Here is a 15,023-nt window from a genome sequence, read left to right as displayed (position 1 = left end):
AAAAATACAAAAAACTAGCCGGGTGAGGTGGCGGGCGCCTGTAGTCCCAGCTACTCGGGAGGCTGAGGCAGGAGAATGGCGTAAATCCGGGCGGTGGAGCTTGCAGTGAGCTGAGATCTGGCCACTGCACTCCAGCCTGGGCGACAGAGCGAGACCCCATCTCAAAAAAAAAAAAAAAGATTAACACTGAAAAATCAAAAATCAAATACCATAGGATTCCAATTATATCCAAATTTGGAAGGAGTATGTTCAAGAATATAATTTGCCATGGTTCTTCTATTTTAAAATGAATTAAGGTCTGGCTATTTTAACAGAATAAGACACAGGAGTCCAAAGTCTAGTCTCTCATGATACAGCAAATTGTGTCGTATTAGGCTGTATTAGACGTACCAGAAACAGAAAACAACCTGCTGAGCATAGTGACTCGTGCCTGGAATCCCAGCTGCTCGGTCGGCTGAGGCAAGATGATGGCTACAAGACAGATTTTCAGACCAATATGGGCAACACAGCAAGATCCCAACTCTGAAAATGTTTAAAGTAGCCAGACGTAGTGATGCGTGCCTACAGTCCCAGCTACTACACTGAGGTAGAAGGATTGCCTGAGTCCAGGAGTTTGAGGCTATGTGAGCTAAGATCATGCCACTACACTCCGACTGGAGCCAACAGTGGGATCCTAGATAAGTATTTTTTTGTAAGAAGATAAACTGAATTCAATCCAGCTCTTTCACTTTGTAGCTATGTAATCTTGGAAGAATCATCTACTTCCTTTTTCATCAGAAATACTCTGAGCACACATTTGGTAAGTCCAAAACACTATGAAAATACAAGTTATATTATCTCAGAAAGACCAGTCAATGAAATAACTGGGTTTATATTAGACACCAAAGGTTCCTTTTCAAAATAACTGCCATCAGGTTTTCCTGCCAGAACGTCCAAGAAAAGAAATTTTAAACTCACACAGGCATTAAAAGAATATTTTTGGGCCAGGTGCAGTGGCTCACACCTGTAATCTCAGCACTCTGAGAGGCCGAGGTGAGTAGATCACTTGAGGTCAGGAGTTCAAGACCAGCCTGGCCAACATGGTGAAATCCCACCTCTACTAAAAATACAAAAACTTAACCAGGTGTGATGACACATGCCTGTAATCCCAGCTACTTGGGAGACTGAGGCAGGAGGATTGCTTGAACCTAGGAGGTGGAAGTTGCAGTGAGCTGAGATGGCTCCACTACACCCCAGCCTGGGTGACAGAAAGAGACTCCATCTCAAAAAACAAACATATATATTTTGGACTGCCAAAGAAATCTTCAAGTTTACAAGGGCCTTACACATGAGATGTAGATGTCTAAAATTTCAGTGTTACAGGGAGGTTTCGACTTTCTGTTAAGAACTCTACAAAGTACTGAGTTTCTATCAGAACAGGTTTTACCTTCAGGAATCTTCTCCAAAACGCCCAAAGTGAGTAAGGACGGTACAAACCTGGGAGCCAAGAGTTGCCTGAGTCTCCTTCACTTTGGTCAATATCCTTGAACCAGTGTATGAACCAGTGTATCCTTGTACCAGTGTATGTATTTGAATGTATTTGAATGGCCTATACTTAAAATGGCTTGTATGATAGTACAGACAAATGCACAAACACCTATGCACCTGAAGAGCACAAATGAATCCATGAAATCTTTCTGTAAATAAATGAAATATCCACTGCAAAAAAAATGCAATGTTAACCTGCCAGAGTAAGTATGCACAAGGAAATTCAGTTATTACCAGTAAATTAAAATCAGCCAAATATATTCTAAATGCAGAACAAGTTAACAGAATAATCTACATGCCAAAATAAAGGCCTAATTATACTGAGTAAATGATCTTGTTTTCAGTAAAATGACACAAAAAGAAAAGAGCGACACCATCTAAAGTCAGGTAGGCCAGCTGAGTGTGGTGGTACATGCCTGGAATCCCAGGAACTCAAGAAGCTGAGGTGGGAGCGCTGCTTAAGCCCAGGAGTTGGACAACATAGTAAGACTCTGTCTCATTAACAAAAAAAAAAAAAAAAAAAAAAAACACAAAAGTCAGGCAGAGGGGGTGGATCGATGATTCCACGGTACCATCAAGCCTTATTTTTCTTTCTTTTTTTTTTTTTTTAAATGAAACAGAGTCTTGCTCTATCATCTAGGCTGGAAGGCAGAGGCACAATCATAGCTCACTGCAACCTTGACCTCCTGAGTGCTATAGTTAACTGGACTCATTCAAGTCTTCCAATAACATCGTATCATATTCCTCCCTTGCCCAAAATCGCCTCACTTTGCCTCTCAGCAAAACAACACACCAAAGAATATATGCAAAAGTAAACCTGAAATGACACAGAAAATAAATCCTAGATCAAGAAACCTAAACAGCTTTCCAGAAATCGTTTTTATGTGAGAAATAGCGGAGAAAGAAAGAGCAGTAGTATATTTTACACTGAGCCTCTAAAGTCCTGTAAGTTCCCCACTTTCCAAGACTTAGGTGTATATTAAGAGGACACTGGGATTTGAAATTTCATTAGTAAGATAACTCAGAGCCTAATCTTCAGAAATCAGTCACACACAGAAGAACGGACCTAGGCCAGGCACAGTGGCTCAGGCCTGTAATCCCAGCACTTCGGGAGCCAGAGGCGGGTGGATCACCTGAGCTCAGGAGTTCGAGACTAGGCTGGCCAACATGGTGAAACCCCATCTCTACTAAAAATACAAAAGTAAGTCAGGTGTGGTGGAGCACACCTGTAGTCCCAGCAACTTAGGAAGCTGACACAGGAGAATTACTCAAACCTGGGAGGTGGAGGTTGCAGTGAGAGGAGATTGCACCACTGCACTCCAGCCTGGGCAACAGTAACAAAATTCTATCATACTTAACAGTAAAGATAGGTTTGATTCTCTTTTTGCCTGTTTTGTTTTTATTTTTGAAATTGTAGAAGGCACTCTGATGATTTTTTTTTAAAAAGGTGTATTGGTCGGGGCATGGTGGCTCACGCCTGTAATTCTAGCACTTTGGGAAGCCAAGACCAGACCAGAATGGGCAACACAGTGAGACCTCATCTCTAAGAAAAAAAAGTGTATTCATAATTTGGTGTTTAAATGATTAGTTTGATTTTAATGTAGAAATCAGGCCAGGAAAATCTAAACTCCACTTGACTTCAGCCTCCAAAGAAGTCCACATGAACATAGCAACATAAACAGCTTAAAAGGGGGGAAAAAACAATGCTAAGTGGTTATATAATGGTTTTGCTTTTCTCCCCAGGGCAAAGATTATAGTGGAATGAGAAAAAGGAACAGAAATTAATATAGTTTAGATCTTGCTAACTTACTGCTCCAGTAAAATTGTCATCTTTCAATAATCAGAAGCATAAAATCTTCTAGGGTTACCAATTTTTTCCTCATCTGTTTCTGTTCCATGATGACACTTTAACACTTAAGAGAGAAAGAAGAGGCCAGGCGCGGTGGCTCAAGCCTGTAATCCCAGCACTTTGGGAGGCCGAGACGGGCGGATCACGAGGTCAGGAGATCGAGACCATCCTGGCTAACACGGTGAAACCCCGTCTCTACTAAAAAATACAAAAAAAAACTAGCCTGGCGAGGTGGCGGGCACCTGTAGTCCCAGCTACTCGGGAGGCTGAGGCAGGAGAATGGCGTAAAACCCGGGAGGCGGAGCTTGCAGTGAGCCGAGATCTGGCCACTGCACTCCAGCCTGGGCGATAAAGCGAGACTCCGCCTCAAAAAAAAAAAAAGAGAGAGAAAGAAGAAAGAAGAAATCTAAAAAAATAATTAGGCCAACAAAATCAGGTGTTTTCTACTTAATTAGATACCTACAACAGTCAAACACACAGAGATAGAAAGTAGAACTGTGGTTACCAGGAGCTAGTGGGAGCAGACAGTAAGTTTGTTTAATGGATATAGATTTCAATTTGGGATGGTAATTTACAAGCTCTGGAGACAGTGGGTGATTATTACACAATAAGGTGAATGTACTTAAAGCCCCTGAACTGTATATTAAAATTGTTTTTTGTTTTTTTTTTGGGACAGGATCTCACTCTGCCATCCAGGCTGGAGTGCAGTGGTGCGATCTCACAGCACCTCAACCTCCTAGGCTCAAGCAATTCTCCCACCTCATCCCCTTGAGTGGCTAAGACCACAGGCGTGTGCCACCACACCCAGCTAATTTTTGTAGAGACAGGATTTTGTCATGCTGCCCAGGCTAGCCTGAAAACTCCTGAGCTCAAGTGATCTACCTGCCTCAGCTTTCCAAAATGCTGGGATTACTGCACCCAGCCGAAAATGTTTTTGTTTTCTTAAAGTTCATTTCAAAGAAAAAAATCTGATGTTCCAACCGACAACTACTCTTCAAAACACAAAACCTGCTAGGCATGGTGGCTCACGCCTGTAATCCCAGCACCTTGGGAGGCTGAGGAGGACGATCAGGTCCTCCTCAGGAACTCCTTAGGTCAGGAGTTCAAGACCAGCCTGGCCAACATGGTGAAACCCCATCCATACTAAAAACACAAAAATTGGCTGAGTTTGGTGGTGCACACTTGTAATCCCAGCTACTTGAGATGCTGAGGCAGGAGAATTGCTTGAACCCGAGAGGCAGAGGTTGTAGTGAGCTGAGGTCGTGCCACTGCACTCCAGCCGGGGCAACAAGAGATTCCATCTCAAAAAAAACAAAAGAGAAGAAGAGAAGAGAAGAAAAGAGAAGAGAAGAGAAGAGAAGAGAAGAGAAGAGAAGAGAAGAGAAGAGAAGAGAAGAGAAGAGAAAAAACAAACACAAAGTCAATCTCAAAGCACAAAATCAGATCGAGTTTTCTTGTCTTTTATAGTAGTACTAAGCTTTCAAATTCTCATTCATATTTTATCATTCAAAACACATAGTCTATTATAATCTCAGCACTTTCAGAGACCAAGACGGGCAGACCGCTGGAGTCCAGGAGTTGGAGACCAGCCTGGGCAACATGGTGAAACCTCATCTCTACAAACAAACAAACAAACAAACCGTAGTCTATACCCTAATGACTGGTGTGTGGGAAAAAACTGGAATACATTTTCTACATTATTTGATCCTTCACATTTATAGGTTAGCAAATAATGTCCTTCAAAGGTCAGGACTCCTATCTTTGGTCAAAATAGCATTACTCCTTTTATTTTATTTTATTTTTTGAGACAGAGTCTCATTCTGTCGCCCAGGCTGGAGTGAAGTGGCGTGATCTCAGCTCACTGCAACCTCCGCCTCCCGGGTTCAAGCGGTTCTTCTGCCTCAGCCTCCCCAGTAGCTGGGACTACAGGGGCGCACAACCATACCCAGCTAATTTTTGTATTTTTAGTAGAGATGGGGTTTCACCATATTGGCCAGGCTGGTCTCAAACTCCTGACCTCGTGATCCGCCCGCCTCAGCCTCCCAAAGAGCTGAGATCACAGGCACGAGCCACCGCACCCGGCCAAATAGCATTACTCTTTTTTTTTTTTTTTTTTTTTTATGAGACGGAGTCTCGCTCTTGCCGCCCAGGCTGGAGTGCAGTGGCCGGCTCTCAGCTCACTGCAAGCTCCGCCTCCCGGGTTCACGCCATTCTCCTGCCTCAGCCTCCCGAGTAGCTGGGACTACAGGCGCCCGCCTCGTCGCCCGGCTAGTTTTTGTATTTTTAGTAGAGACGGGGTTTCACCGTATTAGCCAGGATGGTCTCGATCTCCTGACCTCATGATCCGCCCGTCTCGGCCTCCCAAAGTGCTGGGATTACAGGCTTGAGCCACCGCGCCCGGCCAGCATTACTCTTAAAATCAGCTACAGAATCTTATTATTGGTAATCAAGTGATATTTTGAATAAGGGATCAAGAAATGACATGGGAGATTTTTCATTTCAATATTACACTTACGGGACAAACGCCAACATTTCATGTCTAATTCTATAATATCAGCAAGGTACATGTATATAGTTACTGTGATTACATGACATATTTATTTTAAAAATCAGTCTTGGCCGGGTGCGGTGGCTCACACTTGTAATCCCAGCATTTTGGGAGGCCAAGGCAGGTGGACCACCTGAGGTCAGGAGTTCGAGACCAGCCTGGCCAACATAGTGAAATCCCGTCTCTACCAAAAATACAAAAAAAATTAGCCGGGCATGGTGGCTCACGCCTGTAATCCCAGATACTAGGGAGGCTGAGGCAGGAGAATCACCTGAACCCGGGAGGCAGAGGTTGCAGTGAGCTGAGACCACAACACTGCACTCCAGACTGGGCAACGAGAATCAAACTCTGTCTCAAAAAAAAAAAAAATTAATTTTTTAAAAAACAAAAATCAGATTGTAATTATATTTTTTCTAAAAATCTGGAAAGGGCTGAAATTCTCATCAGGCTGTATGCCAACTCAACCTGCGGGATTCCAAGACTCAGAAATGTGAAATTCTCCCGCTCCCACATCTACTAAGAGAAGCCCAGTGATCTTCCAAATAGCTCATGATTCTATATACAGTTGCTAAGTCAAGTGACAAAAAAGTATCATGCCATGATGCTCAAAAATGGTAGATACCAAGTGACATCAAGCACTGGCTTACAAAAAGCAGATCTACAAAAGCCAGAAAACAAACTTGCTAAGATATTTCACTCTAAGTATCTGACATATGGCTTGGGGGAGAAGACTGGGTTACCAAAGTAGCCTAACCACTGACCTGGGTTTTACACTGAAAATACCATATGAGGGACACAGTTAATTAACAAATCATAGGTAAGTATAACATTTTACTGGTTACTCAGACATCATACCTATTAACTCTAACAAGAAGTCTGAGACAAATTCTTGACAAATTTGAAGGCAAATGTACAAGTGTTTACTTATCAAGTTTGAGTAATCAAAAGACTGCTGACACATTATAATATATTGTGACAGAGAAAAATATGTCTTTTTTTAATTTTTTTTTTTGAGACGGAGTCTCGCTCTGTTGCCCAGGCTGGAGTGCAGTGGCCGGATCTCAGCTCACTGCAAGCTCCGCCTCCCAGGTTCACGCCATTCTCCTGCCTCAGCCTCCCAAGTAGCTGGGACTACAGGCGCCCGCCACCTCGCCCGGCTAGTTGTTTGTATTTTTTAGTAGAGACGGGGTTTCACTGTGTTAGCCAGGATGGTCTCGATCTCCTGACCTCGTGATCCACCCGTCTCGGCCTCCCAAAGTGCTGGGATTACAGGCTTGAGCCACCGCACCCGGCCAAAAATATGTCTTAAAAGAAATTTCGGCCACATACAGTGACTCATGCCTGTAATCCTAGCACTCTGGGAGGCCAAGGCAGGTGGATCACTTGAGTTCACGAGTTCGAGACCAGCCTAGCCAACATGGCAAAACCCCATCTCTACTAAAAATACAAACAAAAATTAGCCAGGCATGGTGGCGAGCACCTGTAATCCCAGCTACTCAGGAGGTTAAGGCAGGAGAATCACTTGAACCCAGGAGGCAGAGGCTGTCGTGAGCCAAGATCACGCCACTGCACTCCAGCCTGGGCAACACAGCAAGATTCAATCTCAAAAAAAAAAAAAAAAAAAAATTCAAGTATGACATCACTGCTTAAAATGTTAGAAATGTTGACTTGGTTGGATGTTCAAAAAAAAAAAAAAAGATCAATACTATACTCTTAAGTATCAACAGAACCTTGGAAACAGTTATCCACTAACTTAAACCATGATGGTTTTTACTGTGTTAGTTATCTGTTCTTCAGTAGTGATGGCGGGCTGATAAGAAATGTGGGGCCTAATGTTAATAAATTACTTGCCCTTACACTGTGACATTAATTTCTGAAAAATGCACTAAGTGTGATAACTATTCAACAAAAATCTAGGTAAAGCTGAAACAATGTATAAATTAATATTCTGCCACATTACTTTTGGCTTACCCATTTGCTTAGCTCTTTATTCAGTACCTAATAGAAGTTACATGAACTGACACAATTAAATGTATTCCTGAAAGGATATAGGTCAATACTGACGAATCAGAACTTTCCATCTAAATCAGTTCTGGGAAAGATGATCAACTCTCACTCACAAATAATGAGTTCAGGTTGTCATTTAATAGAATTGCATATACTAATCCTGGTATCAATAGTCTCCCCAGTTAATTTAAGCATCAGGAATAATTTAGGATCCTCTAACAAAGAAAACCAAGACAGTGCTATTTCTAAATGTTCTCAACTCAAAACATCAGAACCCTGGAATACACTGTATTCATTTATAATACTGTCACCTACTATATTTTTAAAAGTCTAATTTCTTCAAAATAACGTAGCTAAAAGCAAACTAAAATCCAACACATACCCTATTTTTATTTGACTCTATCAAGTATATGGAAATAATTATTAAAAATTCACTTGAAAAAATTATGCCTTTGTAAAAATAATCCCAAATTACTTGCAGCAAAAAAGCCTAACTAGCAATTATAATAAAACTAAGGAAAACAGGGAGTGAAAAAAAGAAATGACAAAACCAACCCCTCCTCGCTGACCATCTACATGTATGGAACGGATGTGATCTGCCAGATCTGGGCTAGAGTTGAAGCAAGCCTGGCACTGGTCCCAACAACAATTATAGGCAATATTTTTGCTTGAAGAAGTAGTGCTTCCTTGTCCATTCATCATTGCTGGAGTTGAACGCCCACTGGAAATTGTGCTGTCTACATCCATTATAGTACTGCTTATGCTACAAAAGAAGAAAAAAGGCTGTGTTATTCCTAGAAATATACTAACATGAATATGATCTTATAAATACTTAAGATTACCACTTGACATTCTGCTCCATGTGAGCAAAGCATAGTAACCATATTCTCCATTAGAAAACAACAATGCTTTGATATTAATTAGTTGGCAATGAAGTACAAATCAAGACAGAAACACGACAGTACCTCAAAATCAGATATGGAATAATTTAAGCAACTTTTGGCAGGCATGAACTCAATACTATATCTTACAGAAAACAAACCACACCCACACCCACACACAGCTTATCACATCTCATCCCTTCCACAGTTCAAAGAAGCATGAGAAAGTAAGAGTTTCCAGCTGTAAATAATACATAATCAAAGCATTATCTTTATGGCTCTGCAAATCACTTGTTGACCTGAAATTTCTTCTAATCATTAATCTGAAAATATAACTGCTGCCACATCCTACTCCTTTTCATATCAAAGAACTGGGGAGATTTTGCAGTATTTTCTCTGCTAAATAAAAAAGCAGAAGAGAGAAAACTGGTCTCTGATTTTTCTAAAGTCCAAATAAAAAACCTTTTCCTGGCCCTAAAATTTTATTTTATTTTTTTAACTCATCTCTAGCCATAAAAACAAGACTGAAAATGTCAATCAATCCCTTTTAATTTTTATTTACTAAAGTATTACATATGGCTGGACGTGGTGGATCACTCCTGTAATCCCAGCACTTTGGGAGGCCGAGGCGGGTGGATTACCTGAGGCCAGGAGTTCGAGATCAGCCTGCTCAACATGGCGAAACCCCATTGCTACTAAAAATACAAAAAATTAGCCGGGTGTGGCGGCAAGTGCCGGTAATCCCAGCTACTCAGGAGGCTGAGGCAGGAGAATCTCTTGAACCCGGGAGGCAGAGGTTGGAGTGAGTGGAGATCGCACCACTGCACTCCAGCCTGGTCAACAAGAGCAAAACTCTGTCTCAAAAAATAAAATAAAGTATTACATAGTAGTAACTCTTTTATTTATTAAAAAAATCATATTATTAGTGGTCAAAATGATCAAAAATTCACATCTTAATAAAATGTACCATACTTTTTCCTTAATTTTAAAAGCAATTCACTTAATTTTCTTTTTTCAAAATCTTCTCAATAAATAAATTACATGAAAGTCACTTCAATCGGCCAGGCGCGGTGGCTCAAGCCTGTAATCCCAGCACTTTGGGAGGCCGAGACGGGCGGATCACGAGGTCAGGAGATCGAGACCATCCTGGCTAATACGGTGAAACCCTGTCTCTACTTAAAAATACAAAAAACTAGCCGGGCGACGAGGCGGGCGCCTGTAGTCCCAGCTACTCGGGAGGCTGAGGCAGGAGAATGGCGTGAACCCGGGAGGGGGAGCTTGCAGTGAGCTGAGATCCGGTCACTGCACTCCAGCCTGGGTGGCAGAGCAAGACTCCGTCTCAAAAAAAAAAAAAAAAAAAAGAAAGTCACTTCAATCATAAGGGTCAAGAGGAAGAATGTTTTCACACTAACTCTGTGAAAAGGTGTGTATCTGCTTGTAATTTAAGAAATAACACAAGTCAAGTTGTTAAAATTATATTAACTTCAAAGAAGTATGCTTCCCTCCTGCCAAGTTTTTATCATGGAAAATTTCAAAGACACAAAATATAAGCTAAATCTGAATTCAATTAACATTTTTACCGTATTTGCTATCTGTAATCTGTTTCTCTGAATCATTTCTTATTTTTTCTTTTTTTTTTTTTTGAGACGGAGTCTCTCTCTGTCACCCAGGTTAGAGCGCAGTGGCCGGATCTCAGCTCACTACAAGCTCCGCCTCCCGGGTTTACGTCATTCTCCTGCCTCAGCCTCCCGAGTAGCTGGGACTACAGGCGCACGCCACCTCGCCCGGCTAGTTTTTTGTATTTTTTAAGTAGAGACGGGGTTTCACTGTGTTAGCCAGGATGGTCTCGATCTCCTGACCTCGTGATCCACCCGTCTCGGCCTCCCAAAGTGCTGGGATTACAGGCTTGAGCCACCGCGCCCGGCCTCCCTGAATCATTTCAAAGTTGCAGGCATCATGACAGTCAACCACAGCATATACCTTCTTAAAAAAAAGAACATTCAGGCCGGGCGTGGTGGCTCAAGCCTGTAATCCCAGCACTTTGGGAGGCCGAGACGGGCGGATCACGAGGTCAGGAGATCAAGACCATCCTGGCTAACACAGTGAAACCCCGTCTCTACTAAAAAATACAAAAAAAAAACTAGCCGGGCGAGGTGGCAGGCGCCTGTAGTCCCAGCTACTCCGGAGGCTGAGGCAGGAGAATGGCGTGAACCCGGGAGGCGGAGCTTACAGTGTGCTGAGATCCGGCCACTGCACTCCAGCCTGGGTGACAAAGCGAGACTCCGTCTCAAAAAAAAAAAAAATTCAGGCAGGTCACAGTGGCTCATGCCTATAATCCCAGCACTTTGGGAGACTGCAACGGGCAGATCACAAGATCAGGAGATCGAGATCATCCTAGCTAACATGGTGAAAGTCCGTCTCTACTAAAAATACAAAAAATTAGCCAGGCATGGTGGTGTGTGCCTGCAGTCCCAGCTACTAGGGAGGCTGAGGCAGGAAAATGGCGTGAACCCAGGAGGCGGAGACTGCAGTGAGCAGAGATGTGCCACTGCACTCCAGCCTGGGTGACAGAGCTAGACTCCATCTCAAACAAAAAAAAAAAAAAAAAAAAACCGACATTCAGGCTGGGTGCGGGGGCTCACGCCTATAATCCCAGCACTCTGGGAGGCTGAAGGTGGGTGAATCACATGGTCAGGACTTCAAGACCAGCCTGGTCAAGATGGTGAAACCACATCTCTACTAAAAATACAAAAATTAGCTGGGCGTGGTGGCACACGCCTGTAGTCCCAGCTACTCAGGAGGCTGAGGCAGAGAATTGCTTGAACCTGGGAGAAGAAGGCTGCAGTGAGCCAAGATAATACCACTGCACTCCAGCCTGGGTGACAGAGCAAGACTCTGTCTCAAAAACTAAAGAGAACATTCACCTATAAACCAATACAACCCATTCACTCACACTGGAGAAAATTTACATGAATTTTGTTAGCTTACGTAAGCTTTATAATGATCTGTGTCTAACATCAAATATACCCACTGTGGGGGGTTAGGGGGACGTTAAGGCAGAATCCTCACTCCGTTGCCACGCCTATAGTGCAGTGGTGCTAACACGGCTCATTGTAACCTTGACCTACCAGGCTCAAGTGATCCTCCTACCTCAGCCTCTTGAGTAGCTGGGCCTACAGGTGTGCACCACTATGGTCAACTAAATTTTTTAAATTTCTGTAAACACGAGGTCTCTTTATGTTGCCCAGGCTGGGCTCAAGCAATCCTCCTGCCTTGACCTCCCAAAGTACTGGGACTACAGGCATAATCCACTGCACCCAGCTAATTTTTTTTTTTTTTTGTAGAGGCGGAGTCTTGTATTGTTACCCACGCGAGAAACATATCCATTTTTAAAAGCAGATATTTTTGTAGGATGCTTCAGATATGAAAAATGTCTCGGGTTTTCCTTTAAAGGCTATTCTAGTATCTAAGCTCACCTATCTACCTAGTTAGTTAAACGCAATAAATATATATTTACCTGCCTAGTCAACATAAGATTCTAAATTGCATCTCTAAGGCTTCATTCTAAAACTCTGTAATCTCTGTAAAACTCTCAAATGTGAATAAGTTCTTGAATATCTGAATATGCATATACTGTTTGTTGTTGCAGGACTAACCTTGGGTATGGTGGTTTTGTATACCAAAATACAAATTTTATTTAAACCCTAGAAATTTCAAGTTTCCCTTGGCTGGGCGGTGGCTCACACCTGTAACCCCAGCACTTTGGGAGGCCAAGGAGGGCGGATCACGAGGTCAGGAGATCAAGACCATCCTGACTGACACGGTAAAACCCCATCTCTACTAAAAATAGAAAAAATTAGCCAGGGGTGGTGGCGGGCGCCTGTAGTCCCAGCTACTCCGGAGGCTGCGGCAGGAGAATGGTGTGAACCCAGAAGGCAGAGCTTGCAGTGAGCCAAGAAAGCACCACTGCACTCCAGCCTGGGCAACAGGGAGAGACTACGTCTCAAAAAAAAGGAAATTTCAAGTTTCATGAGGTCCTTAATCCTGAAATGGTCACCTATTTTCCCTATCACTTGCTTTATATATTTTAAAACATTGGACTGTAAAGCACATACTTACATAAACCATACTAATTTAACTCCAAGGCAAATACTAATAATTCTAAGTGAACAACCAATCATAACCAATTTATAAACAATCTCAGGAAAAGTAATAAAACTCAATGAACTAGGCCGGGCGCGGTGGCTCAAGCCTGTAATCCCAGCACTTTGGGAGGCCGAGACGGGCGGATCACGAGGTCAGGAGATCGAGACCATCCTGGCTAACACAGTGAAACCTCGTCTCTACTAAAAATACAAAAAACTAGCCGGGCGAGGTGGCGGGCACCTGTAGTCCCAGCTACTTGGGAGGCTGAGGCAGGAGAATGGCGTGAACCCGGGAGGCAGAGCTTGCAGTGAGCTGAGATCCGGCCACTGTACTCCAGCCCAGGCGACAGAGCCAGACTCCGTCTCAAAAAAAAAAAAAAAAAAAAAAAAAAAAAAAAAAAACTCAATGAACTATCATGGAACAATCTGCAAGGTATAGTTAAGTAAAATAAACACAAGTGCAGGGTAGTAATGTTCCAATTTGCATACCTAAGTGGGGGAGGGAGACAGAGATATAGCTAGTCTCCAAGGGCACAGAAAGATAAATGAAACCTAGTGAATATTTAGGGGAAGGGATGAGTGGGAGAAAAACTTATCTTTCACTGTATACACCCTTTTTATACCATTTTAACCATGTTGTACCTATACTGCTTTTATTAAAAAGTCCAAAATTGGCCGGGCGCGGTGGCTCAAGCCTGTAATCCCAGCACTTTGGGAGGCCGAGTCGGGCGGATCACGAGGTCAGGAGATCGAGACCATCCTGGCTAACACGGTGAAACCCCGTCTCTACTAAAAAATACAAAAAACTAGCCGGGCGACGTGGCGGCGCCTGTAGTCCCAGCTACCCGGGAGGCTGAGACAGGAGAATGGCGTGAACCCAGGAGGCGGAGCTTGCAGTGAGCTGAGATCCGGCCACAGCACTCCAGCCTGGGTGACAGAGCGAGACTCCGTCTCAAAAAAAAAAAAAAAAAAAAAAAGTCCAAAATTAGTTGAACATCAAATCAATTTTTTTAACTGGACAAAGTAAGGTTAAGAGAGATTTATACACCTGTGAAACATCATTATGGAATCTATCTACATAGTACTTCATGTACTTTTGCTCATTACCTTTACCAAAGAAAAGGAACCGTATAAAAAAGTCCAAAATCTGGGAAGAGTAAGCATTGTTGAGGCTATGCGTGATATCACATACTTGAAACAATACTTCATGTGTATGTAGCTCCTGATAAAGACAGCATAATACAAATGTTAAGAGCATGAGCTTTGCCTACCACTGGGGACTAAGCTGTGAATACAATGGTAGACAAGGTGAGAGGCAGGTCCTGGGACACTCAAGACATCCCACACACACAGTCTCCCCTAAGCTGATAAGGGCCAAAGGAAGTTCTGCTTCACCCCTCTTAGGCTCCTCCCACTTCTACGAAATATCCAATCCTAAGACTCCAGGCTCCCTTTTGGCCCCACACCCATGCTACCACCAGTGGTCCTCTCCATTCTCATGATGAAGGCAACAGACCTGATGCAACAGTAGAGAACAGAAAACACAAATGACAGGTAACTTCTGATTGTGACAGGACCCTGAGGTAGACAGGGATTCACAAGAAGCAGTGCCTTTCCTCCTATAAAACGTTACATAACAAGAGACAACTCACCTAAATTTACAGTATTTCTAGGACCATATAGATGTTAAATTTTTTCACACAGTTAATTCCCCTTTTCAATGAACATTTACTGATTTCATGAAACGTGAAGACCTATACAGCCTGATATTTGGAAGAATACCTAAGCCAGACAATACACTCACACTATGCAGATAGCTTAATCTAAAGCAGTATTTCTCAAACGTTCATGTATATATAAATCAAAAGGGCCCTTATTAACTGCAGATTCTGATTCAGTAGGTTTAGGGTAGGTCCTGAGATAAAGCATGTCTAACAAGTGCCCACCTGATGCTGCTGTGACATTTTGAGTAGTAGGAACCAAAAAGATCTCTCTGACTAGCTTTTTTTTTTTTTTCCACAACGGGTTTGCCGCCAGAACACAGGTGTTGTGATAACTACCCCTAA

At 42.8% G+C, this 15,023-nt stretch overlaps 1 protein-coding gene across 3 annotated transcripts in view; it reads right to left on the bottom strand.

Moving 5' to 3' along the window:
* AEBP2 (AE binding protein 2) overlaps positions 1-15,023 on the bottom strand; it is a 228,858-nt gene that overhangs the window by 195,179 nt on the left and 18,656 nt on the right. For all 3 annotated transcript variants that reach the window (XR_004059564.1, XM_010370992.2, XM_030938854.1), the window contains one exon: positions 8,487-8,694. Coding sequence is in view for 2 of the 3 variants with exons in the window: in XM_010370992.2 (XP_010369294.1) it covers positions 8,487-8,694 (208 nt within the window). In the remaining variant the exon portion in view is untranslated. The remainder of the gene's footprint in view (positions 1-8,486; positions 8,695-15,023) is intronic.

The sequence above is a fragment of the Rhinopithecus roxellana genome, chromosome 10 (assembly GCF_007565055.1).
Source record: "Rhinopithecus roxellana isolate Shanxi Qingling chromosome 10, ASM756505v1, whole genome shotgun sequence".
Taxonomy (NCBI): Eukaryota; Metazoa; Chordata; class Mammalia; order Primates; family Cercopithecidae; genus Rhinopithecus; species Rhinopithecus roxellana.
This window is presented reverse-complemented; position numbering and strand designations above follow the sequence as displayed.